The sequence below is a fragment of the Rhizoctonia solani genome, chromosome 4, assembly GCF_016906535.1.
Source record: "Rhizoctonia solani chromosome 4, complete sequence".
Taxonomy (NCBI): domain Eukaryota; kingdom Fungi; phylum Basidiomycota; class Agaricomycetes; order Cantharellales; family Ceratobasidiaceae; genus Rhizoctonia; species Rhizoctonia solani.
Window position 1 is genome coordinate 336,931 of NC_057373.1, and position 25,455 is coordinate 362,385.

The 25,455-nt window shown below is 47.6% G+C and overlaps 5 protein-coding genes across 5 annotated transcripts; 4 read left to right on the forward strand and 1 right to left on the reverse strand.

The window, feature by feature from the left end:
• Positions 1–1,039: 1,039 nt before the first annotated feature.
• RhiXN_00074 (Fungal Zn(2)-Cys(6) binuclear cluster domain) lies at positions 1,040–12,195 on the reverse strand (the record flags this gene model as incomplete). The annotated part of the gene is made up of 18 exons (XM_043319893.1): positions 1,040–1,570; positions 1,620–1,894; positions 1,958–2,547; positions 2,603–2,666; positions 4,074–4,168; positions 4,223–4,293; positions 4,347–5,543; positions 5,602–5,889; positions 6,256–6,357; positions 6,410–6,535; positions 6,589–8,299; positions 8,909–9,751; positions 9,803–10,248; positions 10,323–10,581; positions 10,688–10,818; positions 10,869–10,965; positions 11,017–11,369; positions 11,665–12,195. The coding sequence occupies 18 exons, from the start codon at positions 12,193–12,195 to the stop codon at positions 1,040–1,042; spliced, it is 7,710 nt and encodes a 2,569-aa protein (XP_043178905.1).
• Positions 12,196–12,430: 235 nt separating this feature from the next.
• RhiXN_00075 (F-box domain-containing protein) lies at positions 12,431–13,772 on the forward strand (the record flags this gene model as incomplete). The annotated part of the gene is made up of 4 exons (XM_043319894.1): positions 12,431–12,619; positions 12,679–12,832; positions 12,897–13,155; positions 13,208–13,772. The coding sequence occupies 4 exons, from the start codon at positions 12,431–12,433 to the stop codon at positions 13,770–13,772; spliced, it is 1,167 nt and encodes a 388-aa protein (XP_043178906.1).
• Positions 13,773–13,978: 206 nt separating this feature from the next.
• Positions 13,979–16,989, forward strand: RhiXN_00076 (F-box domain-containing protein; the record flags this gene model as incomplete). The annotated part of the gene is made up of 6 exons (XM_043319895.1): positions 13,979–14,386; positions 14,978–15,085; positions 15,145–15,298; positions 15,369–15,642; positions 15,707–16,883; positions 16,939–16,989. The coding sequence occupies 6 exons, from the start codon at positions 13,979–13,981 to the stop codon at positions 16,987–16,989; spliced, it is 2,172 nt and encodes a 723-aa protein (XP_043178907.1).
• A 429-nt stretch (positions 16,990–17,418) lies between these two features.
• On the forward strand, positions 17,419–19,079 carry RhiXN_00077 (F-box-like domain-containing protein; the record flags this gene model as incomplete). Its single annotated transcript, XM_043319896.1, has 6 exons — positions 17,419–17,526; positions 17,579–17,736; positions 17,797–18,054; positions 18,104–18,757; positions 18,794–18,846; positions 18,901–19,079. The coding sequence occupies 6 exons, from the start codon at positions 17,419–17,421 to the stop codon at positions 19,077–19,079; spliced, it is 1,410 nt and encodes a 469-aa protein (XP_043178908.1).
• A 552-nt stretch (positions 19,080–19,631) lies between these two features.
• RhiXN_00078 (Reverse transcriptase (RNA-dependent DNA polymerase)) lies at positions 19,632–25,455 on the forward strand (the record flags this gene model as incomplete). Its single annotated transcript, XM_043319897.1, has 3 exons — positions 19,632–19,763; positions 19,880–21,406; positions 21,463–25,455. The coding sequence occupies 3 exons, from the start codon at positions 19,632–19,634 to the stop codon at positions 25,453–25,455; spliced, it is 5,652 nt and encodes a 1,883-aa protein (XP_043178909.1).

Consider the following 25,455-nt stretch of genomic DNA (forward strand, 5'->3'; position numbering starts at 1 on the left):
GTAACTAGAAATATATTTTGCTCCGCTTGTCCATTGATTCAGCCTTTGATATTATGTGTTTACTGGCATGATTTTTGAAGACAACGTTGAGCTATTTACGCGTTGCTTTTGCAAGTTATATGCGCAATTATCATGTTACTGGAGGTGTGCTTCAGCAGAGAAAATCTGTAGGCATAAATTCAATGGAGCATCTATTTCACCTATTACCGGGTCTCTGAAGCATAAATCCATATGGGCAACTTCGCATCTCTGTTTGGGCCTTTGATTAAAGTACTCCACACTGTAGCCACTTCATTTCAAGACTGGAATAGCTTGGCTTAAAACAGACCTAACCGGTACGGGAATCACTCGTTCTCCATATCATATATAGTTGAACTATCGATTTCGAAGAGCCTAAGTAGTCTAAAATTGAGACTACAAAGACGTATCATAGTATGCGTACCAATTCAAGAACACCGAAAGAAGTAATTACAATAACTAAAACCCTTGCGCTGGGGCGATGAAACGTCGCGATTCTAACGACCAAGCTTCATGAGCTTAGTGAGCTTTAGTTATCACTAATACATTACCAAACCTGTGCCCCCCCCTGCCCTTTACATCCCAACAACTCTCAAACAAGCAATCCTTAAATCGGACCAAACCACAGGCCTTTCCTCTGTGCGCGCCCAGACGTCATTCAGCATCCTGACCAGATTGTTCATCATTGTTCCAGGTCTGATGCATTCTGCCACGCCCCATAAACGGGTGAGGAGAGTGGATCGATCGGTAGCAGATGATGCTGAAATGCCCAGCTATTGGTTTGGATTTAGTAGTGTAAGGGGGTTGAACGAATAGGAGAGATGAGAGGTAGATTGTAAGCTTACAATTATTATTGGAACAATTAAGAATGAATCTGGGTTCCTGCAAGGGGCGATAGTCTCCAGGAGCCTCATAAACCTTTTCCGTACTCTTACAACCCGCGCATCAGATGAATCCGCCCCACACAAAGCCTAAAAAGCCATCGAGTTGGGTCACCGAGTTGGGTGCCAGATCAAACTGATCAAACGAGTTGACCCACCATGTAGAGATAAACGTACGCCGCCAATCTCCAACTCTCCTGCATCATTGCCCTTCCTATCTTTAAGATTGGGTCTTCTCCTATCCCAGACGAAATCAGAGGCTTGCAGGCCAGAATCTCCTTCTCAATTTTCTGAATATTTTCCGGGTCAATACAGCTCCCGTGATCCTCCAATAAAACGTTCATCCTGGCCAAAATAATGACGAGTCGATCAGGCACCCCGTATAACCATCTCAACCCGGGTCCATCGGTTTGGTTCAGAAGTATCTCATCCTCTGGGGAAAGAAATTCTATGTCGTACCGGAAGAGCATTGGGCGGTGCGTTATTACACTTTGTAAGACATCCGAAGTGGCATAGAACTTGAGGTTAACTTGTGTGGCTATCAGTCTTGCGGGAAGGTTCACTAGCTCTTCGCTTGATTCAGGACAAAGACAACAAAAAATAGGAGCACATAGTGCCATGGTGTTCAGAACGCTTGCGAGTGAACCTACTTTGGTAATAATGGTAAGAAGCTGCCCCCTCGTTAGTAATCGATTCGAACTCCGGCGGGCGTTCGCGAACCTGATGACCACTGTCCATAGCTTTCAGTGCCTCTTCTTTGGTTAAAACATCGTGCTCCTGTGCTCTGATCACGCTGTCTAACAGCTGGTCGTGTAAGGGGGTGAAAAGTGCCAACTCGTAGTCCGTAGATTTGGAAATAGCCAACATAAATTTAGCGACTAGGAAAATTCGTTGGCGAGCCTTCTCGCCCAACGAGTGACCACGAACGATAGCAAATCGTGCGAGTGAAATGCCTCTGACTGGCTCAAAGACAAACCGGCCCATCCAGGACGTGACTACCGACGACAAGAAAACTTATAAGTTAAAAATAAGAATTCAATGAGGGCCAAGAGACTTACAAGCATGCGAAATAAACGGCATCATATTACTCTCAATCTCCTGGTCTAGTGCCAGAGTATTAAGGAGGCTTAACTGAAGGTTTTTATTATCTGTGTCTTTGCCCAGGTCTGTTGGCCAATCAATCGGCGATTCTGCTTGGAAATCAAAATCGGAATTTTGGCTGTATCTTGTATTCGCATCCTGTCGCTCAGCGTCAGAATCATAGAGCGAGGTCGGACTGGAAGTTTCCGAGGTGCAAGGAATAGCTGGAGGACCATCAGCCAGGCTGAAAATCGCGTCGAATAAGCTTGCTTGGTATGTATTTAACGATCTACCCGCGCGAATTTGAGAAGCGCTAGCACCGACGTCGGGTTCAATCAAAGGACTGGGTGTTTGGGTAATTGGACTAGGATCTCTCCGCGTGAGAGGAGCAGGTACGTGTTCGAATGAAGGGATGAACAATTGTTCATATTGGATGCGTAAGCGATCGGTATACTGGTGGAGAGTGGGAACACCTAGGGGGAAGTATGGAAAGTCGAGGTTGGACTCTGCACGATCGATCGCGGAATTGGCAGAACTGTGATCCAGGAATCGCATAGGAACCGAACGACTAACAGTACTAACGTCAACGCGGTGTATTGAACTGGCCTGTTGATTGTCCCTACTCCCATGCTTTGGCCTCGGCCCCCTCGAATTTGCGGGTGGATACCCTCCACATTCGATTCCCGCCTGGGCACAGCGTCAACAGCCAGACGGACTTCTCGTACGATCACATTTCTTGTTCCTTATGCGTCAAGTTTTGAGTTATCAATTGATATAGTCCTAAGTTTAGTTAATCAGACCTTGCTTCACAAGACACACAACCAGCGTTGCCCGTGTTTATCATGGGAAAGACGACATTGAACAGTTGGGCCTCGGCAAACAATGGAACCGAAGTAGGGCAGCTGGTTGACAAACCAACCGTGGTTGTCTGCAATAGATTCCTTTTCAGGAAGTTGATTATCATAGCAAGCAGTTGTCATGACCAGCGGCCACTCTCGGACACTTTCTGCTACAATAAATGACCACATATATCGAGATCTCTACTTCGTACTGCTAGCGATTTCTCTGATATGAAATTTGCCGATCAATTCTTAGGTGGACTTGGAATTATGGAATTAAACCTAAATTAAGGTTTGTCCCGGTTTGTATCTGGCTATACATATAAGTAGGGAATATTGAATACGTGCCAAAAAGCGCTAAGACTTGTTGGTGTTAGTGCTCTGTGACTTCGACTCTACGCTGGTCCGAGATATTGACGCGAGCGCCAGAGGGCATGGGCCCATCAATCATTCATATCAGGCACTATGGATTCGGCCTCTGCGCTGTCATTTCTTAGGAATCTTAACATTGTTTGCTGTTCTAGCTATTGATACAAGTACAGGGCTAGTTGGACCTAACTTGTCACATCATTTACGCCACATTTGTGATGGTGCTTTTACGTGTGCATGGCACTCACGTGTTTTTGTCTATCTCCCCTTCTTGTCTTTGCATTTTCACCCTGAAAGCTCCCTTATATTGTATTTACCCGGCCCCTCTGTAAGTAATTGCATGAGAACCAGACTTTAACTGATATATAGGACTCAGTTCATATTTCAGCTGTATGACTATAATAAACACCTTCATACAAACGGCAGGAGATACCAAAAAGCAACTCAATAGTGCGGTTCCTGAGATATGTGCTTTTTAAATTTGCTAGCGCGCGCCGGACGCACCCGAGTATAGATTTTTAGTATGATTGATTACACTGACGCAAATGCTAGGGGCAGCGATGACTGTTGGCTAATAAATAAAAAGTTACTCGTAATGCCCAACACGCATATATGAATACTCAAAAATGAATCCAGCCAGTGGTAGCCTAACTCCTAGGCGCTTATTGGCCGTTCACTCAATTATAGCGCGGCGCATATATATCATGGTGAAGGTCGGGTGTAGCGTAATCAGGCGTGCATTTATGACATGTTTGATTTGTGTGGCTGATGTTAATCGTGTGTAGTATATGAGCATACATAGTATACGTGGGTCATATCTATTTAAAATACATCCCATGCGAATTGCACTATGACACAGGTGGCTGGCTCCTCAAACATGAAATACAGTCATTCAGATTATTTAAATCCGTCAAATCCTCAAAATACGGTGGGAACCGTTTGGCTTTGCACTCGACGGTTGGCCATAGCGTGTGTAGGTACCTATAGGTTGAAAATTGGAAAGATATCATTATCTCTGAGACTGCTTATGCTTACCTTGCTATCTTAACCACATGTTTAGCCAAGGGATTCTGTCCTGTTGGTATAGGTTCACCCAGATCTTCCTCCTCATCATAGAAATAAGATTCAAGATAGAATGGCTTGAGGGAATGGGGACTACGAAAGTTGGCTCCAGTTCTTCAAGACGCTCTGCCGAGGAAGAGGCAATCGGGAGAGATAGTTGTTGAAGATTCGGCCATAGCGTAGCAATGAACCGTAGTTCATTGAACTCGAAATCGCTGGAACACATCCATTGATTGAATTCGAGTGATTCTAACCCGGGGGCTGCATGGGCCAGTTGGGCCATTTCATAATTCAAGCCATTTGGCCGGGGCACCGATAGGTGAGTGAGCTTTAAGAAGGACAAATAGGTCATAGAGTGTGGGAGAAGGCCCCAGTTTAGAGGAATATGAGCAAGACATAATCGTTTCACTGGAGAGCGATATTTAGCCAACAACCCCAGTAAATGAGCGAGTTGATTACGACGAACATCAGACCATATAATAGCGGGTTTGAGATTATATAATGCCCGAGCAAGAGGCCTCTGACTACAGATGTGAATAAGTGTATCGTAGACGATCTCTATCAAGTCCAGATATCGTAGTGCAGGAAAAGACTGTTCAGTCAATTCTGAGCCAAGTTTATAACAGTAGACTTGCCAGTCACTATCCAGTTGTACATCACGGATAGATAACGATTCAAGGCAAGGCAGTTTGCTGAGCGCAACGAAAGTAGCAGGTTCCAATATGTATGGTGTCGCCGAGAGCGACCGAAGACATTGAAATCGAGGAATCATCAAGTGGATTTTTTGTAGTGGTGCCCAGAACTTTGCAAGTACAGGAACCTTTTCGGCAAAATACCCTAATCGAGGATGTGTTAAGACTCCTTCGACCTTCAGTTTAATGTTCCCGGGCAAAAAACTCAAGGAGCTGAGCTTGAGGCATTTTTTGGACAATACCAGAAGTAAGTAGGTCGCCATATCTAATCCGACCCAAGCATGTGAGAAATATTTGGAGTCCGTATCCCATTCCACGTCAGGATATACTTGAAAGCTTAAAAGTGACGATGACATGAATGCTACCGCCCAATGAAAGGCTTCCGAAGGAATTCTTTCTCCTCGAGTATCTCGAGAAAGAGCTATCCTCAAGTGCTCCAAGTTGGGTAAGAGATCAACCTCTTGTGCGACTAAAGAGGAGAGAAAGCCATTCCAGTTCTCGTATCTGTTGACTAACATTGTTAGGGGGATGTCGAGGCGTGTGATGTAAGGAGAGTAAACTCCTAGCCTCGACAAATCAAGAGATCTAGGAAGATACATCGTCTTGATGCCAATAGTTATATCAGGGGCATTGTTCGGTAAAATATATAGAAACACTAACGCGATATGGTGCAAATGGCTCATTCACATAGGTCTCAATACGACTTTCTGGAATCATTCCGATGAGAACTTCTACAGCGTCCGTATGTGTCCACACAAACGGGCGAATGTCCATAGATAGCTGACGGCAGACACACAGTAATCTGGCGTTGTCATGTCTCGAAACAAGATCACATATGAGTTTAGCGAGCTCCGGAATTCCAAAGACATGTAACGAAGAGTTGTACGGGGCGAGCGAGTTCATGGTGATGATGCGAGAAAGAAACTTGACTGTAGGCTGAGAAACATTCTATGATGTATACATAATCAAGGGACAAATGCTCCAAGCTTCTGAGCGTTGATGATTCGTATTTGTCACCCGATTGGGTTTCAGTCTTTGCTTATGAACTACTACGTTGTGCTGTATGCATTTATGCACACTGGCTCACGCCTCATTGTTTCCCATAACTATAGCACCGCAGGCTTAGCATCGGCACGCACATCAATCATATGGCAGACCGATAATAGACAAAAAAAAATACTGTCAGAATTCCGCGCGGTAAATCCACTTTGATCCTCACTACAGTCCAACAATCCTCAAACACGCGATTCTGAGGTCGGACCAGACAGTCGGTCGCTCTGTTGTACGTGCCCATATATCATCCAACATTCTAACCACATCGTTCCCCATTGTGCCTGACTTGTTGCACTCGGAAACCCCCCATAAACGGGTGAGATAAACGGACTGATCTGCTGGTGAGCAAGCGGCGACGCCTAACTATTGAGAGAAATGTGAATGGAGGATGAGGACGAGGTGGTTGTTGACTTACGATCATCATAGGAAGAAGTAAAAATGAGTCTGGGATCCTGCGAGGCTTCACAGTTTGCAGAATTTTCATAAATTGCTTTTGGACTCGGATGACTCGAGTATCCGATGAGTCTTTTCCGCATAGACCCTGGCAGTACCGAATTAAGTTATAAAAGACGCCAAACGAGTTCGTTCACCCACCATATAGAGATATACGTACCCTGCCAGCCTCCAGCTTTCCTGAACCGCCATTCTCCCGATTGCTAGAGCTGTTTCCTCTCCCGTACTCTTCCAAGCAACAGACTTGCAGGCTTGAATCTCCTTCTCAAGTTCTTGCACCGTCTTTGAATCAATGCAGTTTCCGTGATCCTCCAAAAGAGTGTTCATCTTGCCCAAAACGAATACCAATCGATCGGGCACGCCAATCAACCATCTCAGCCCCGGCCCATCCACTACATCGAGAAGCTCGCTATCTTCTGGAGAGAGGAACTCCAAGTCGTACCGAAAGAACATCGGCCTACACGTTAGAATGCTTTGCAAGACATCAAACGTCGCATAGAACTTGAGGTTCATCTCGATGGACGTGAGTCTCCGGGGGAGGTTCACGAACGTGGTGCTCGGTTCCGGACAGGCGCGTCGGAAGATGGGAGCATATAGCTCTAACAATTTCAGAACGTTTGCAAAGGAGCTAACTTTGCCTGTTATAGAAACAATCTGTTTCGTTGTCAGTAATCGCCTCAACATTTGGGCAGCGGGGCCGACCTCATGACAAGATTCCATGGCTTCCATGGCCGCCTCTCGTGTGAGCTCGCTTTGAGCCCGAGCCTCGATGACGCCATTCACTAATTGGGTGTACAGGCTCATGAAATACGTTGTGAGTTCGTAATTCGTGGATTTAGAGATCGGCAAGACTGTGTTGGCCATCAAAAACATTCGTTGAAGAGCTTTTTCTCCGAATTGGCCACGGGCAATCGTCTCTTGGGCGAGCAAGATGACTCGGCTAGGTTCAAAGAGGAACCGACTCATCCATGCGGTGACTACAATGTGAACACAGATTAGGGGTTCTGAGTATAAGAAGGGATGGAATGGAAGCAGACATACAAGAATGCCGACAAACGGTATGGCATTACTATCAACTTTGCGGTCCAACGTTAGATCGCGAAGTATTCTCGCGAGAATGATTTCAGATTGGCCGCAGGTACTATCATCAACATCTGTCGGTTTGTAATCGACCAGCTCTATTTTTGAACACGAGTCGGAACCTTGCTGTCCATCTCCTGTTCCCCTACTCAGCTCAGTATTCTCCGAAGTATACGGAAGAGCCGATGGATCGTCTGCAAGGCTAAATAACGATTCGAATAGGTATGCCTGGCCGGGGGTCATTGGACCACTGGGACGTGGGCGAGGAACAGCCACACGGACTTGGCTGTCGATCCGGGGTAATTCCCCCACATCCGCAGTATCCAAAGTCACGTTTTGTCGAACTGGGGGAGCAGGAATGCCAGCATGGGGGGTGTAATTTTGCTGACTCAAGGGCGACAAAGACTGGTTATGAACGACAGCAGTACGTGGCTGGAGACGAGCATTATGTCGAGACACAGGAGTTTCGTAGGACCAGTTTGGGACGTCAACGTGTTGTTCCGGGTTGTTTGCGGGCCAGCCACTGTCATTTCTCCGGAATATAGGAACATTGTCGGGGATTTGAGGACGGACAGAGGTGGTAATCAGACTCGAACCGGTACGATCAAGATAACGAGTTGGGTTGTGGTCTCCAGCATAATCTTCGGGCTTCGCGACTGAGCCGAACGCTCCCCAATTATCAGTAGTAGTCAAGCACCATCCGCACTCTACTCCATCTCGGGCACAACGTTGACACCCAGCCGGACCTGTCGCTTGATCACATTTCTTATTTCTGTACAAGGATAGTGAGAAATATAAATTGTCTTGTCACAAACTTGGAATTTAAACCAAATTAATCTGACCTGGCTCTGCAAGTCACACAACCAACGCTACCAACATTCGATGACATGGGAAAGCCAACATTGACAGCATCATCCGAGCGCACACGGAGCCGAAGTGGAGGCAAAAATCCAAGGCAACGCAGATCTGGAGCTCGCGATCGTGGTGGATCACCGCCACCAAGCTATGAATTTGCAACGATACTGGCCAGCGATACGGGCTAGATAGATTCACCACAGAGGAATGTGGACGTCGGGTTTCAAGTGATTGAGGAAACACCAACAGCTCAAGACAGAGATCCGGTCTTCTCGATGGGGTAAAATCACCACTACTCGCCACTCTCGGAACAAGCTCATCAACAGACCAGTTGAACTGCAGAAAAGACACTTCATTGATACAAAACATTGATAATATAGGGAGACCTCGATGCAAAGAAAGAAAAAAAGCAATTGAAATAGCAATATCCAGTGAGAGCAAAACGACAAGGACAAAAAGAACGTGGGAGGGCTGACGAGTTTACTCGACATGCTCCTCGATACCCTCCAACACCCGCTCAACATACGATCGTCGCCATCCACCAGGGCGCAAAGCAGCAATCCGCTTCTCACCCAACATTCCTGCAACTTGCTGACCTTCCTCGTTTTCGACGCGGACAGCATTCGCACGTTCTCCATAGACAACCCGTACCCGGCCTTCCCTGAGTCTCAGGGCTTCTCGTCTCCGCGACCAAGCAGCAGGAACGAGTGTGGTGCCCAACAGGAGAACAAACGACCGGATACGAACAGACCATTCATGCACAGGAGTTTCGTTCTCTGCAACCGGACGCAGCTCGCGTTCGGGTACGTCCAAGTCGAGTTGAGCTGCTTCGGAATCGATGCCGCTTAAAGTCGCACGGTCAAAGATAGACTGGAGGTTCATCGACAGAAGGTTATTGGTTCGGCCATTCGGGTTAGGCAATGGGCCTTGTGCGGGTCGAGGATTGGGATCATTGGGATCAGGGTTGCGGTTGGGGATATCAGGCAACGCCTCATTCGCGCGGTTGATAATCAATCGAGCCTCGTACAGCACAACAGCGATGATAACGGCCAACCACAACGGCTCTCTAGCTTGTGGGAAAAATACGATAAATAGAGATGCGCGGAGGAGTGTAAATGAAAGCGGGACCAGCGTGCGAAGCGCAACAATCAACCGACGAACACGCTGAAGGGTTGCTCGAGTCGATTGACGAGGGGGAGGAACAACAGGTTGAAATGTATAAGGAAGGGGCGAGTGTACTGGAGGTGGGGGTGTTAGGTCGTCGAGATAAGGAATGAGAGCAAGTGTGGAGGTAAGGACTCGAATTGCATGTTGCTGTGTGGGGGTGGGTGATGCATCAGGATTAAGAAGAGAAAGGTAGGGTCGGCCACTACCAGTCGGAGTTAGTGAGATATAACGTCATAAGACAAAGGCTACTTACTCAATAGTGACGAAAGTATATTCGAGACCGGATTCGTCGGGATGATGTGGGGGATAGGAGGTAAGCAGTATGGGAGGGAGCGTTTGCCCGGCAGCTACCAGTGCCATAAATGCCCAATGAGTAGCGCTCGCTTGATCGATTCCACCAGGAGATGACCAGGGTTCCATAGGCTGCCCAGCCATAACCCGTAGCGCATTTGTATGGTGGAACATAACAAAATCCTTTGCTACACTGGCTGGGCTTGGTAGGTGGGTAGGAGTGTGTTGGTTAAGCGATGATAGTAAAGGGGTGGGAATCGGATTTCCGATAGGGTGCGCCGGGTGTGATGAGGGAGCCGCAGGGGTAGTGGATGCTGCAGATACATGCGATATTTCGTCGTTTTTCGGTGGGGTGGACCAGGCCGAAGGATGCACTGCCAGATGCACGGTATGGGTATCGTGGCCAGGCTATTGCGAGCGCTAATTAGACTTGGTATTGCTGCCCAACTAGGAAATCGACTTGCCTTCCAGATATCACCCACTACTTCTTCGTCTACCACTATGCGCCCTTTCCATATGATCCTCTGTCCATTCGGTTTCGGTTGCCCTGGACACTGCTCCGCAATCACCGTCTTCAAATCCGCAACACGGGCTCCAGCCGGTACTGCTAGTGTCAATGGAGCTCCAGTATACGTGTTGAGCACACTAATATGGGATAGTAGCCCGTCGTCTCGCTGCGTCGATGACATCGTCGTTGGTGGTGGTGTGTGGGGTGTGGTGATCACAGCCCATTCAGGCCCTCTATTAAACGTGGCGGACGACACAAACATATACAAATAGACACGTTGTCGTATTATGCATCACTACTCCCACCACTCGTCATACGGAACAATATTATCAATTCTACCGACGTTTGTATTCGCATGCTTTAAGCAGTCCTTCGGAATTTTTCTGAATATTATTCCACGATGTCTGGATACTGCCTTTGCGTTCGACCTTTCGAAACTCGAACAAGAGGAAATGCGTGCTTGGCGCACTCTGCGCTCACTTTAGCATATAAACAATGCTATTGACAACAGAAATCTCACCTGTTCAACCAACTCGAATCCAAGTTCTGATAGCACCTTGGTAAATTCCTTCGAATCTCGGAACCTACTTGTTACCTCTGCAACCACGAACCGACCTCTGCCCGAAAAAATCAAAATCATCCGATGCAGACGCGTCAACTTTGCTCACCCAATGCGCAGCACCCTCCATGCTTCCCTCGCACACCCTATCCAATTTGTGCTCATCAAACTCAGACTGCATACACACGCATCTGCTATAGCCCCCTCGCATTGAGAGTTCTCGCTCCCTGGGAGAGGTATGCGCGTGCATATGTCCGCTGCAACGACCCATTTGTTGTCGCTGGCCAAGTCAAAGGAAAGAACATTTAAGCCTTGTGGGACGAGTGTTTTAGCGAGTTGGGCGTCGCCGCAACCTAGGTCAACGATGATGCTCCGTGGGGAAAGTGTAGACAAGGAAGTAGAAATGAGATCGACAGGGTTAGAAGGCCATGATTTGGTTTGGTGCCTGAATCCAATGTGGTACTATACGAGAATTAAGAAGTAATTCCGCTTTAAATAATTGTTGACTTGCCTCGCTGTATGTCTCGGGCTCTTTGCGCATCATATCTACCGCTTCTTGGCTGGATGACTTGTACAACTTTTCGTTGATGATCCTAGACATTTCTTTACATTTGCGATATAGGAGACAACTTGAAGAATACATACCTAAATTTAGAACCCTGCAAATTCTCTTTGACCAATTTCTGCAGTTCGCTCAGTTTTCCATGCACTTGTTCTTCAGCAGCAGGCACATTCGTGTTTTTGATATGTTCGTTACTAGCCTTTGGCTCCGCTTGTGTATGTCCTTGTTTTTCTTTTGTTTCTTCGATTTGACTGCCGAGTCACTCTCCTCAGCCTTCCGTTTCGCACCAGCAGTAGCATTGTCCTCTGACCCTTCTGGCACTTCCTTCTCCTTTCGTTTTTGCTTTTTCGCCTTAGGACTCTTTGCTATCACCTCTGGTATTGGAGGAACCGGGATCGCCGTGCCCTTTAATTCCTTCTCCTTCAATTTGCCCTTCTGTCCTCTCCTTTTCGTTTCTCTTCGCCTTCTCCTTTCTTTCCCCTTCGCCTTCTCCTTCCCATTGCCTTTCGTGCCCCCACCGCTAATATCCGACATCTTTTTCAATAATTTATCTAGGTCGATATTCGTCCCTTCTCCATTTCCTTCAATGCCTGCGCTGGGCTTCGTAGTCGAGTCCCGTCGATTGTTGTTCTTCTTTCCAATTTTAGGCTTCAAAGATGGAGCAGAGTTGTGAACGAGAGCCTCATTACTGGACTTGGTGTCCCAGCTTGATTCGAAGAGAGCCATAGCGAGCACGAGAGAGCGAGGTGAATAATATCAAAGAAATAACAAGACGTGATCTCCAGTCGGTTCACAAGTTTTGATAGGTTTATATTGAGCACTAGTTTCTGTTCAAGAGGCTTTGCAGTGGGAATCACTTTGTGTGTCTCTCGGTGGGTGGGCGTAAATGGTAGTTGATAATTTTGAGTGCATTGTGGGGGTTCCAGTGATTTTGGCGCTTATTTTTGGCTCTTATTTCAAAATGCAGTACACAAATAATATTGATCAAGGAATTGGCCAACTGACCGGACCCTCACAGTGCCGCAGCGTCACGGATCCGACAACTGGTTTCATGGACAACAGCGCTTTACGTTTTGGCGGGCTTTCTCCCGAGCTTATTATCCAGGTGCTTCACTATTGCGAATCCTCGACTATTCTTAGATTTGGAGCTGTAAGTTACAGTGGGCGTGTATAACATCCAGGAGACATTAACGGGAACCTGTGAAACAGACTTGCAAATTGTTTTATAATATTGTTACGCGCTCTGTTTCCCTGCAACTTCACTTGGAACTTGAAGCAAATGGACTTGAAATTTTGAATGGGTCGTTTGAGCGCGAGGCTAGCTACGCTGTAGTTCTAAGAGACCTTCGACGATTTCGCGATGGTACGTATTCCTTCTCAACAACGAGAGTAATCGATGGGATGTAACTGGTGTATTAATATTGAAGCTTGGCTTGACCTTGATTTTTCTCGCCCTGTCGAGAAAATGATTGGAAACTCGGAGATGCTTCTATGGGAGCTCCGAGAGGGATTTTATATTCGCGCCTTTTCACAAAATACCAGAAGGTTTTCCGATACGATCCAATTCATCCCTCTCGATCCTGGTATCCCCGAGCGCTCTCCTCTTCTTTTCGATTTTGAATTCAACGAATTCACCGCCGATCCAGACCAGGGCCTGCTTGCTATTTTATCTAGGGCCCCCCACATGTTTGTTATTTTAAACCTGTCTAGTCGTTCCCGCTAATGACCAAGTTCTTAGGGACCCTCGCATCTATGTCCACCTACGTTCTTCAGATACGGGACTCGCTCACCCGCTCGCAAGACACCCTCGACTCACCGCCGAGTTCGATTTCGAACCACCTTATTTTTGGCCTGGCTATTCTATCGAAGTTATGGGACATATAGTTTTGGTAAAGGTTATGAACATCCACGACTATAGATACGGACTCTTGATCTGGGATTGGAGTTCTGGGGCCCTTCTCAATAGAATCAGTTCCCAAGGTGCGATTTGCGACTTTGCCTTTTTGGATGAACAGCATCTTGTGGTGTCCTCTGGTAGAGGCTCGAACCAGGCCCATTTAGACACCCTCGAACTTTTGATCTTTGCCCTTTCTAAGGATGATTCTGCGCCCACGAATTCGAACGGATACGTACGAGTTGCAGATTTACCAGTCTCGGAACCCGTCTTGCGTCTTGGCTTTCCACCAATCAAGGATTCATCCAAGTTATCCCATTCCGGATTCTTCCTTCGGGCACAACCTACCCCGGGACGTGCCATGCACACAAGCTCTGCTACATTTGTGTACCCCATGCTACCACTTTGAGCATGACTTTCTGCTTTCGCGAAGCCGTTTCCGACTTTCAGGGCCCTCCCTACTACCGTGTGTTTATTGATGGTAAATTTATACGTGATCAGTTACGCACTATTCCGCAAGAGGGGACAACTAAAGTACTGCCCTGGTCATTATGGGGCAGAAAGGCAACACGATGGTCCATTAATTTGAACGAGCCAGACCACTGGATTTGCTGGATGTCTGGCTCGAGATATATCGCCCCATTACCCACTCCACCTTACTACGGTGTCTTTGATTTCTCGCCCCAAGTTGTTCGCCGGTTCCGGGATCGATTTTCACAGTCAAACCCATCTGTGCTTGACCATATGGTTGATCTCAATGACCGCAGAACGACCGCTGGTTTCCACGACATAGATCACTTGAGCAGTATTTTGGACCGCTTTTCCGCACAATCGCCACTCGAACGTCGATTTTGTGCGTTAACTGTTGGTGAAGATAATCCAAGCGTGATTAAAGATGGCGAGGATCTTGGATTTAAAGGACGAATCATATCTCAACTTCCTTATCGACTCGTCTTCAGAACGGATAACAAAAAGGGACACGAAGCTTGGCAGATCAATGGGGATTATATTATTGGAATCAATGTGAGCTTCCTCTGATTATTGTTTGTTTAAATTGCCTAAACTTGTTCGCCAGACACTAGCAGAATCCGAAAGTTTAGCTATTTACAAACTCAACCGATAGTCAACTTGCACTTAGGTACTTGCGCCTGAAACTATGAACAGATATTATCACAGATCATGTATTCTTAATCCCACGATACCAACATTGAATTTGAATTCCTCGCTATGGAGAATATTTTGAGTGAAGACCTAGTAAAAAGTGCTAGGTTGGATGGTTGCGCTTATGACCTCTTGATGTGAGCCCATCCTCATCAAGGACAGGGAAGGTGCGATGCGACCAGGTTAATTATATAATTTAGTCAGTATCTCCCAAAATGGCATAAATGACAGATGACTAAGCCCATGTGGAGCTCGGCGAGCCTATGGAGAACCGTGCATGCTCCCGAGCGCTCACGAACTCTGGCGTTTTTTGTAGAGTTGCGTCAGCGCACAAATCGCATCATATCCCAAATAGACATCGTTTTGCACGTGATCCGAGGCCAGCGGTTAACTTGGCCGAGATCCAACTGATATGCTGATCTTTGGTTTTTGGCTTCGATCGTTCTCTGACAGATGGACCAGGCGAAGACACTGGTTCCTTATTTTTTGAATCTTTCAGACGAACTCATCATTCAGATACTTCACTTTTGCGCCTACATTGATATACTTCGATTCGCTGCGGTATGTGCTTTAGCCACCTGACACATACCCCATTGTGGCCATTGATTTTACGCGAATAGACAAGCCAAAGGCACCATGCCATTTTATCCAACTCAATCTCATTGAAGTTTCATATTGAACTCGAAGTCAATGGGTTACATGTTGTGGAGGGGTCGAGGAAAGGAGAGGCAACGTACTCGCGCTTACTGGAAGAGCTCATATGCTATCGTGACGGTCAGAATTTGAATGTTTCAACTGGATATACTTCTATCGGCGCATTGACAAAAATTACTTTTCTTACTAGCCTGGCTCAATTTAGAATTGGAAGATCCGATAGAAAGGATTTCGAACCGAGAAATGTTACTCTGGGAGCTGCGCGAAGGAAACTATGTGGTAGCCTTTACCTCAGAGTCTGATGCCGCGTGGGCTACTGATTCGTGGGGCCCTGATTCGATGCAATTAACACCCATCGGTTCCTTGGAGACACCCCAACCCGTCACTTTTTCGACTTTTTACAATGAGTTAACTTTAGACTTTGAGCAAGATTTGGTCGCCTTGGTAAAGACCAACCCGGACAAGTATGTTTTAGTTTACCTTATTCAATATTCAATATTCACCAATGGTTCTTGTCATTGTGGATAGTAAAATGTCACTCGAGGTCAGACTATGTTCGACTACTACTGGACTCTCCCACCCACTTGCACGGAACCCTGTCTTTTTCGTTCAAGTCGGCTTCCGGATTCCTGGACCAGGTCATCAAACTTTCACGCTTGAAGTAATCGGTGATATCCTAGTGGTCAGGATTGCAGAAATTTTAGACTATGAATACGAAATTATGGCTTGGAACTGGAAATCTGGTGCGCTTCTTTGTAGGATAGGATCTATCTCTGGCATAGCAGATTTTACCCTACTCGATAGCACGCATTTAGCTTTATTCTCTGTTACCACGGATGAGCAGGGGCCACGATTAATCGCACTCTCCTTGTATTCTATGATTCCCCATACTCATGATGAAACCGCAACAGGCCCATATTTTTCTGCTATGGAATATGAGAGCGCTCAACCTAGTCTAGTGTTCGAATTTCCAAAGCTAGACGATGCCTACCAAGTCTTATCGAGGGTCATCATGAGATCAGACCCTATACCAGGGCGGACAACGTACACCAAATCTGCCAGTTTTGCCCATTCGACTGCACTTACTTTGAGCATAATTATGTCTCTCTCGCATTTCTCTTCCCCAGATATGGATGAAAACTCAGTTCATCTTCGAATCTTTGTCGACGCTAAGTCTTTATTATCTTACCTCCTGGAGCCCACTGGCCACGAAGATACTGTTGTCATACCATGGGAAGTATGGGGCACGCGTGCCACCCGATGGTTTTTATGCGAAAAGCAAACAACTTACTGGGTATATTGGACATCCGGCTCTAGGTTTGTTAGGGTTAACGAGAATGCACACTCGGATCTTGATGACCTATCCGTCTTTGATTTCCACCCCCCAATAGTCAAACGAACTTCCCCTTATAGCAACCGTGACTCTACAGAGGACCAAATGCCTTTATATAAAGAGAAAATGAGGGAAAATGTTTTGAATGGGAGGGGGTTGCTCGTACCTCATCCTGAGACCCTGGATCCAGATACTAGTGTTCCCCCATCGCTTACCCACACCGTTGGCAGCGATATGCCTACTGTAATTAAGACGGGTTTCGCTGTCCCGATAGAGTCATGTCTGTCGTATCGAGTCGTCACTAGGCCATCATCTGTACCTCACCTTGAAGATTGGTCGATTGACGGAAGCCATATCATCGGTATGATGACTGTAAGCGCATACATCCACTCTGGTGGCGATCGCGAACTCACTAAAATTTCTATAGCAAGTGCAAGGTACTTATGACCAACTTACTGTGTACAAACTACGAGTATAGAAAAAGGTTTAGTATAAATGAGATAGATTGTGATCTTTGAGAGGGATTAGCTCACTACGAACGCTACCAAGTCGGGTTAATACCATTTTCACCGAGATTCAACATCTCCCCCTAACTTTGTTTTTGTTTCTATAATTTTGTGTTCAATCTTTTATCCAAGGGCAGCGATATTTGTTTTGACAAGCAGCTGTCGTACATGGAACTGATAAGAATGATTGTCTAAGACCATTGTACGGATTGGAATTCTCGTTCTCAAATATTAGCCTAAGAAATTGCATTCATAACAAATGAGCAGTGCTACCTAAACAAAGAAAATATCACGAGGTCATAAATCACTTTATATCATCAGAAAATCCCAAAGTAACGTGACCACGGATACCGTTTCTAAGTTTTACCTCAAGCACCGTGTCCAGCACCATTGTCTACTTCATGGCGGATGGAACGTATTCGCCAGATCTACTCGGCATTTTCCCAGACGAACTGATCGTTCGAATCCTCCACTTTTGTGATTTCGAAGATATACTTCAGTTTGCAACAGTAAGGAGTTCGTGATTACTTTTTAATTCCTTATCCAGCAAAAATCAAGTAGACCAACAGACGGTATTATAATGTTGTCGTCCATACGATTAGCTTGCAGCTGCATGTCGAACTCGAGGCAAATTGTTTGGAAATCATCAAAGGATCGCAAAAGAACAATGCAACATACTCGCTTCTGCTTGACGAGCTTGCGCGCTATAGAGATGGTCCGTATGCATAGTATGAATCAATGTCACAATTTTTTTAAAAATAATAATAATAATCTTGCAGCCTGGCTGGACTTGAAATTCGAAACCCGTTTCAACAATTCTCAGAAGAAAGGGCGCTGCTATGGGACTTTCGCGGAGGCTACTATGCTGTGGGGTTTACATCCGCATCGACAACCACATCAGATGCCGATTCACTAGAAATTATACCGCTCGACTCTTCTCATGCCCGAAGCAAGCTCACTCTTCCAACCGATTTCCACGAGCTTACTTTTGATTCGGACCAAGATTTTCTTGTCCTGGCCAAGGTTGATGCATTTAAGTTCGTATCTTTCATGTTGCGTACTGGCTTGAACTCATGATTCAAGCAGTGATTCATGCCTTAGGATCAACTTATGTTCCATCACAACAGGCCTCGCTCACCCCCTCGCAGAGAACCCCATGTTCACTGTCCAGGTTGACTTTCCCATTCCCGACCCGAAAGATGAACCCCAGGCGTTTACTATGGAAGTTATGGATGCCATTCTTGTGGTCAAGATTACAGACCCCCGAGCTCGAAAATATGAGCTTATAGCTTGGAATTGGAAGACTTGGGAGCCTCTTCTTAGAGTTGGATCTATTTCAGGCGCTATCGACTTCTCTTTTCTTCAGAAAACCCATTTGGTGCTGTTTTCTGCTGAAGAAAAGGGGAAAGATTTGCGTTTGATTGAGCTCCTGTTGTACTCGATATCTCCACAGATCAGTAAAAGAAAGAAGACGAGTACCCTGTTTCATGCCTCAGATTACGACCATGCTGTTCCGGTGCTAATTCTCAGGTTTCCCGAGCCAGAGAAATCTTATACTGTGATGCCCACGATATCCTTTATCAAATCCAATTCTACGCCTGGAAAGACAGTGTACGCCAAGTCCGCTGGATTTGCTCACCCGAGTTCGCCCACCCTCGGCGTGTTTCTTTCATTATACAAAAGTCCGAGTCTTCATGCGGATGAAGAGACTGCACGATTTCTAATCGCCATTAGCACTAGGTATATTCTGCTTATCTAATCGAACTGCCGGACCAGAAGTGTTCCTCTGTTATACCGTGGGATGAGTGGGGGACGAACGCAACGCGCTGGTTTGTTTCTGATGACAATATATACCAATGGGCTTATTGGATGTCTGGCACCAGGCTCATTAGGGTACATGAAAACCCCGTTTCTGTACTTCGCGACCTATCAATTTTGGATTTCAACTCTCGGACTATCAGACGATTTGGTTCTAGTAGCTCTGAAAAATCCTTCGGAATACATCAACCCCCCCAAAGCGACGATTATCTCAAGCTTCAGGTTCTTGCAGGAAAAGGTCTGATCAGATCACTGAGAACAAATCATGCATACCCCAACCTCCCTGAGCTGTTAACGGAAGTGGTCGATAGCGAAATGCCAACCATTATCGTGAATGGATTCTTGAATCCGGTAGAGTCACGCCTTCCTTATCGAAAAGTAACTAGAACAAATTTTCTTCCCCGATGCGAAGATTGGGCAATCTATGGGCCCTATATAATAATGATAAATGTAAGTCCATACAATCAATGTAGTAAAAATCGGATGTCTTCATGTTTGCGTCTTCTAGACGATGGATCACGGTCATGTGGGTCTTGAAACGATTACTACTTACAAACTACAAACTTAGATCCAATCCAAATACGGAGTCATGATACGCTGTTATTAGGATAGCTTGCACTTGACTGTGGTCTCTGTTGTTCGGTAGAATTAATAACACCTGATTGAGAGTATTCTTTAAAACAGGGTAGCTTCTTGCGCAACTTCAGGCGAATACAGTAACTTGTGTTTTGTTATCGTGGTTGGCTGGTGGGAGTAATACATATCCACGTGACACGTGTCGAGGACGACGACCACCATGACCGACAATCCTGAGCCCAAGGGCAAAGGCATTAGTTCGCGCTTTTCGAACATTTTGCGTCGTTCTACTCGCTCTACCTCTGACTTGACTGGCATACACGAACACGATATCGCATCTGAATACCCGACTGTTAGAAAAGTTATCAAAAAACCCAAAACAACGACTCTAATGACTCCATATCTATTTACGCCTCCGATGACTCCGACAAAAAACCTAGAAAAATAGCCAACGTTCCCAATCGTAAGCCTGCACACAAAAACCCATTCTCTGCCATCCCTAGTGGAGGCACACAAGAGGCAGTCGCTAGCGCGCTAGCCGTAATTGACCGCATTTCGGACTACACCCTTAGCCCACCCCCTACAGTTCCTCTCGTCGCAAGCCCGCCGAGAAGCCCTGTCGTCGCAAACGCCGGCATCACACTGGTCATCAGCTCCTCACAAGAGTCCGAACAGGTTAGAGATGCCGGCGCGGCGCTGGCGCAACTCACGGAATATACGTTGGACGATGAACCCATCCATAGCCCCCCCAGGATCGCACCTGTTGAAATGGAGGCCATATCCAGGCCAGGATCCACTACCCCCACCCGAAACCGCACGAGACCCACCGAAAGACAAGTTACTCCAATGGAAGACTGGGTCTTCAGCAGTCAAGAACTACACTGGTTCAAACGCCTCGAGGCTGGAGGCTACCCCGACAACGAAGCCCTCGAGCGCTGCATCAAATACTATACCATCACCAACCAAGCCATCGCCAACATTATCGAGAACAGGCAACTATACGATAATACCGACGAAGAAACGAGCAGCACCAATGCCTTCATTCAAAAAATCGAAAAACTCGGCAACCAAATCTCTTCAATCGCCGAAAACGCGCTTTACAACGGCACGGAAGCAGGACCAAGTCGTCCAGAATCACCGATGAAGCAAGACGAAGAGGAAGACACATACATGGGCGAACCCGAACCCGGCCCGAACCAACCCAACCCCCTAACCACTGAAATCTGCTGGGGAACCGACGCTAAACCAGGCGAGTGGGGAGGTTACACCAACCCACCAGCACCAACACACCCAACCATTGCCGATCCCACCCAATCCATGCTCCAGGCGATTTTAACCAAGATGGGGCAGCTCGACGACATCAAGTCCCGACTAGACAAGCTCGAAGGCAAATCGCCGCAGGTACACACTGCACAAACGAGCACGTCTAGAAACAAACACACACCCAACTCAAATCCTGCCCCAACCGCCAACCCTTCACAATCGCGCCCCAGCTTTGCCAATGTCGCGGCGAAGGCGCCAGCCAAAGCCCCGGAGGTCAAAGCCTCTAACATTGCCGCTGCCATCAAGAGGGACATCGCCAAACCGGCGCCCGCACAGAGCGACGACAAGAATTTTGTCGTTCGCTTCAAAACTTTACCCGTCACCCAACCTAACCCCGAAAGCATATTCGTGGCCATGCGGGAATGCCTTGATGCCGCAAACCGCAACCTCGGCAAGGGCAGACTCACCAGAGTCCGGTGGTCACTAAAGGCAAGCCTCCACCTTTCCTTCTCTAATAATGTCTCCGTCACGGCGATTGAAAACGCCATCCCACTGCTCATGGATCGTCTACGACTCCCTGAGTACGATTTCGGACCTGAGGTCCCATGGAGCAGACTAGTCGTCACAAACGTCCCCACCGGGATGGGCGGCTCACTGCAACGCATGCGCAACCGCGAGGAGCTAACACAGCTCCTCAACGAAGCCTTCCCTGACTCCGCCAAATTTGGCTCAGTCAACTTACCCTCGCACCCGACTGGCTAGCAGACCCCGCGCGATTACAAGCCGAGGGACGCAATGCCTCTACTGTCTCGTTTGCCTTCGAAGACGCAGGAGGTCTCACCTCGGCCCGTCTAATGAGCTCACCTACCCTATACATTTACGGCAGGAAATGCGAAATCAAGAAGTTCAACCCAAAACCCCTACTCCAAACCTGCTCGAAATGCGTCCGCTACGGACACACCGAACGCCAATGCCGAACCAAAAAACCCCGCTGCCACAAATGCGGACGTAACAACCACACAACCGAAGAACACAACGCGGACAACTGCCCTCGCTGCATCCGTGACGGCAAAGGCAACCCGTGCGAATGCATTTACTGCACATCCTGCAGCCTCCACGGCCATCGCTTCAATACCCCGATTGCCCCAAGATGTCCGAATTCCGACGCCCCATCACGCAAATTGTTGCTAACCGGTCCGCAAACCGCAATGACTGAAAGACACTGCATCCAACTTAACGTCGCAGGCTGCAACCCGCGCATGCACGCCCTGCTCAACGAACCCCTATACGCGCACTTTGACATTTTTATTTTCCAGGACATCTGGTGGGGCCGTATTGGCTCCCAAAAGAACATCGACCCCACTCTTCATAATATTTATGGCACCACTAACTCTAATAATTTTTTATGCATCATACCTCCGGGCTTCACCGACGAAAAAGGGCCCAGCGTCGCTATTTATATCCGAAAAGAGCGCAACATTCATGCCCAATTCTCCAACTGCGTCCCGACTCACCGCGATATCCTCGCAGTTGACCTCTTCCTCGACAACCACAAATTCACCATCGTCAACGCCTACGCACACGGAAAAGAGGCACACAAAACCATAAATCACCTCACTAACGAAATCATACCTATCGATCGACCTCTCATCCTCACCGGCGACTTCAACCTCCACCACCCAGACTGGGCCCTAGACGGTTCCAAATGGAAAAACAGACACCCGAACCAAACGGAAAGGGAGTTTAGAGATTACGCTGAGTTCAACGATCTTACAATTATGAACCACACCTCGCACCCCACCCGCATTGCATCTAACCCCGCTTCCAACTCCATTATCGATCTTACGTTTCTTAACAATAGGGCCGTCGAGGCGTGGCCCGACTTCAACTGGGAAGTAGACACGCCATCGACCGGCAGATCATGCGGCTCGGACCACATGGCCATCACATGGTCAATCCAGCCGTTCGATCAAGACGAACCTGTCGAAGAAGCGATTCTCACGTCGCACAGGCCAATCGACCCCAAGCGGGAGGACAAATGGGTCGAAGCATACGCCAAAGCCCTCAAGAAATTTGACCTCCCCGAAGATCCCAATACCGCCGAAGACGCCGACTTGATCACGGGGGCGATCCTGGAGGCCATGTCAACCGCGACGATCAAAACGATGCCCGACGGCAACAAGAAAAAGAAAAGTAACGGACCGCCGCGATCCCCATGGTGGAACGCCGAGTGCTCAGGCGCGCTCAACGATCTCAAACATAACCCCGAGAACCGCACCCGAGAACAACTTCGCTCAACGTTACGCGGCGCCATCAGACGCGCACGTCGAAGCCACGGAGATCGTATACTCGCCGAAATCCGCACGTCCAAAGTCTTCGAGTCGCTCAAATGGTTCCAGGGGAAGCGCCGGTCCTTACTGCCCCCGATCAAAAGCCCCGATGGAGGCCTCACAGCCACACACCCGCACCACAAAGCCAAAAACCTGGCTAAGCAATTCTTTCCGTCTATTGCCAACCCTAATATATCTCTACACCCACTAGGAATCAGGGCCATGACCAAACGCCCATTCCAGGAGATATCCACAGACGAAATTGCCAATGCCATCAAATGCACTTCCAACAAATCCTCCCCTGGCGCATTTGGCTCAAACTACAGGCTCCTCAAATGGGCCTTCTGGTGCGACACTAGTATCTTTGTCAACCTATTCAACCTCTGTTTGAGAATTGGCTACCATCCCTCAGTGCTGCGTAACTGCGTCATCGCCCCCATCCCAAAGCCCCGTCGCCAAGACATGTCCCTACCCAAAAACTATCGTCCCATTGCTTTACTAGAGACGCTATCCAAACTTCTAGAGAAGGTTATCACAACTCGAATCACCTTTGAGGCTGGCAAGCACTCGCTCATCCCACACAGCCAGTTTGGGGGTAAAGACATCACCTCTTGCACCGACGCTGGGTTATGCATGATCCACGACATCAAAACTCACTGGAAGTCCAACCACAGGGTCTCTCTTATCACCCTGGACGTGTCCGGATACTTCAACAACGTGGATCACAGGAGGCTAATTTACACTCTGGATCGCATGGGGTACCCCAATCAAATTTGCAATTGGCTCAGATCTTACCTCAGCCATAGAACTGCACAATTTAGAGTGGACGGTCACCTCTGCCCTCCTATAGCCCTCCCACCTGTGGGAATTCCCCAAGGTTCTCCTCTATCCCCCATTTTATCCTCATTATACTCCACCCCACTCCTCATTGCTGCACAAGACCCACACGCACAGTCCTTTGCCTACATAGACGACTTCACCATTTTGGCGTGGGGGAAGTCTCATGAGTATAATGTGGCTACAATGCGGCGGATAGCCACTTGTGTGTCTCACACAGCCTCCCAACTTGGCTTAGAATTTGAAATTGATAAGTCTGACTTAATACATTTCTACCGCCACTCTAACCACTCTTCCAACCCCAGTCTTCATCTTACCCTGAATGGCAAGAACTATACCATACTGCCCCAAGGATGCATTCGTTGGCTAGGATTCTACTTAGATAGGAAGCTCACGTTCAAAGAGCATATCTCTAACTCCACCAACAAAGCCAAAGCCATCATAGCTGGACTAGGAATGCTAGCCAACACACAGCGCGGACTTACCATCAAACACGCGCGCATCCTATACCTCACCTGCGTCATCCCAATCCTTACATATGGATCCCCTCTGTGGTTTCTGGGGCGCAGACAGAAGTCGTTGCTCGAACCGCTTAGGAAGGTCCAGAACCAAGGACTGAGATGGCTTCTTGGAGCCTTCAAAACCACTCCTATCCCCTGTCTTGAACACCTAGCCTCCATCCCGCCCATACACATCACGTGCCAGAAGCTTATCATGAACTACTCGGCTAAACTTAGAACCATCCCCAAGTCATCCGAAGTTGCTAAACGTCTCCCAGCGTCATGGGACACGCATACACCTACCCTTAACAGCAACAGGAATAACAAGGCCGAGAGCTTACAATCCCCCATCCACTTCATCGCATCACATAGTCACCCACACATTGAGTTCGTCTCAACGCATATCAACCACCCGTCCAATCCAGCAATCCCGTTCCCTGATCAAATCAAAATCAAGGACACCTCCGACGGCCTCAAACGCGACGAATACCGCGACAAAATCCTATCCGAAATTAGCGTACTGGAAGATTGTCATGCCAGCGTTCTTGGCTATTCAGATGGGCACGCGGCGGTGTCCAATGGCATTCGGAAAGTCGGCGTCGGCTACGTTATACGAGCCGGAAAAAGGACTTTGTCATCGTCGTCGATTGGAATCGGACCGCGAGCGAACATATACGATGCGGAAATGCTGGGAATTCTCTTAGCGTTCATGAAAGCTAAACAAATAGCCGAAATCCAAGGATATCGTAAAATACGAATATACTGCGATAATCAAGCCGCTGTTAGATCCATTGCCGACCTATCTCGACACCCGTGCCAGTTCGCCTCCAGAGTTTTCGTCCCCGCCGCCAAGGCATTCGTAGAGGGACACCCCGAACGATCCATTCATATCACCTGGACGCCCGGGCACAACGGAGTCGAAGGCAACGAAACAGCGGACCGGCTGGCGAACGAAGGAGCTAGAGTTACTCCGACCCCTATATTCAACCGCACCATCACGTGGGCTAGAGAACAAGCCACACGGAAGACCGTACGATCTTGGAAGAAAGCGTGGCACGATCACACCGAATCCAGAATTAACTCCAAATACTACATACCCCGCCCCCCGCCCTAA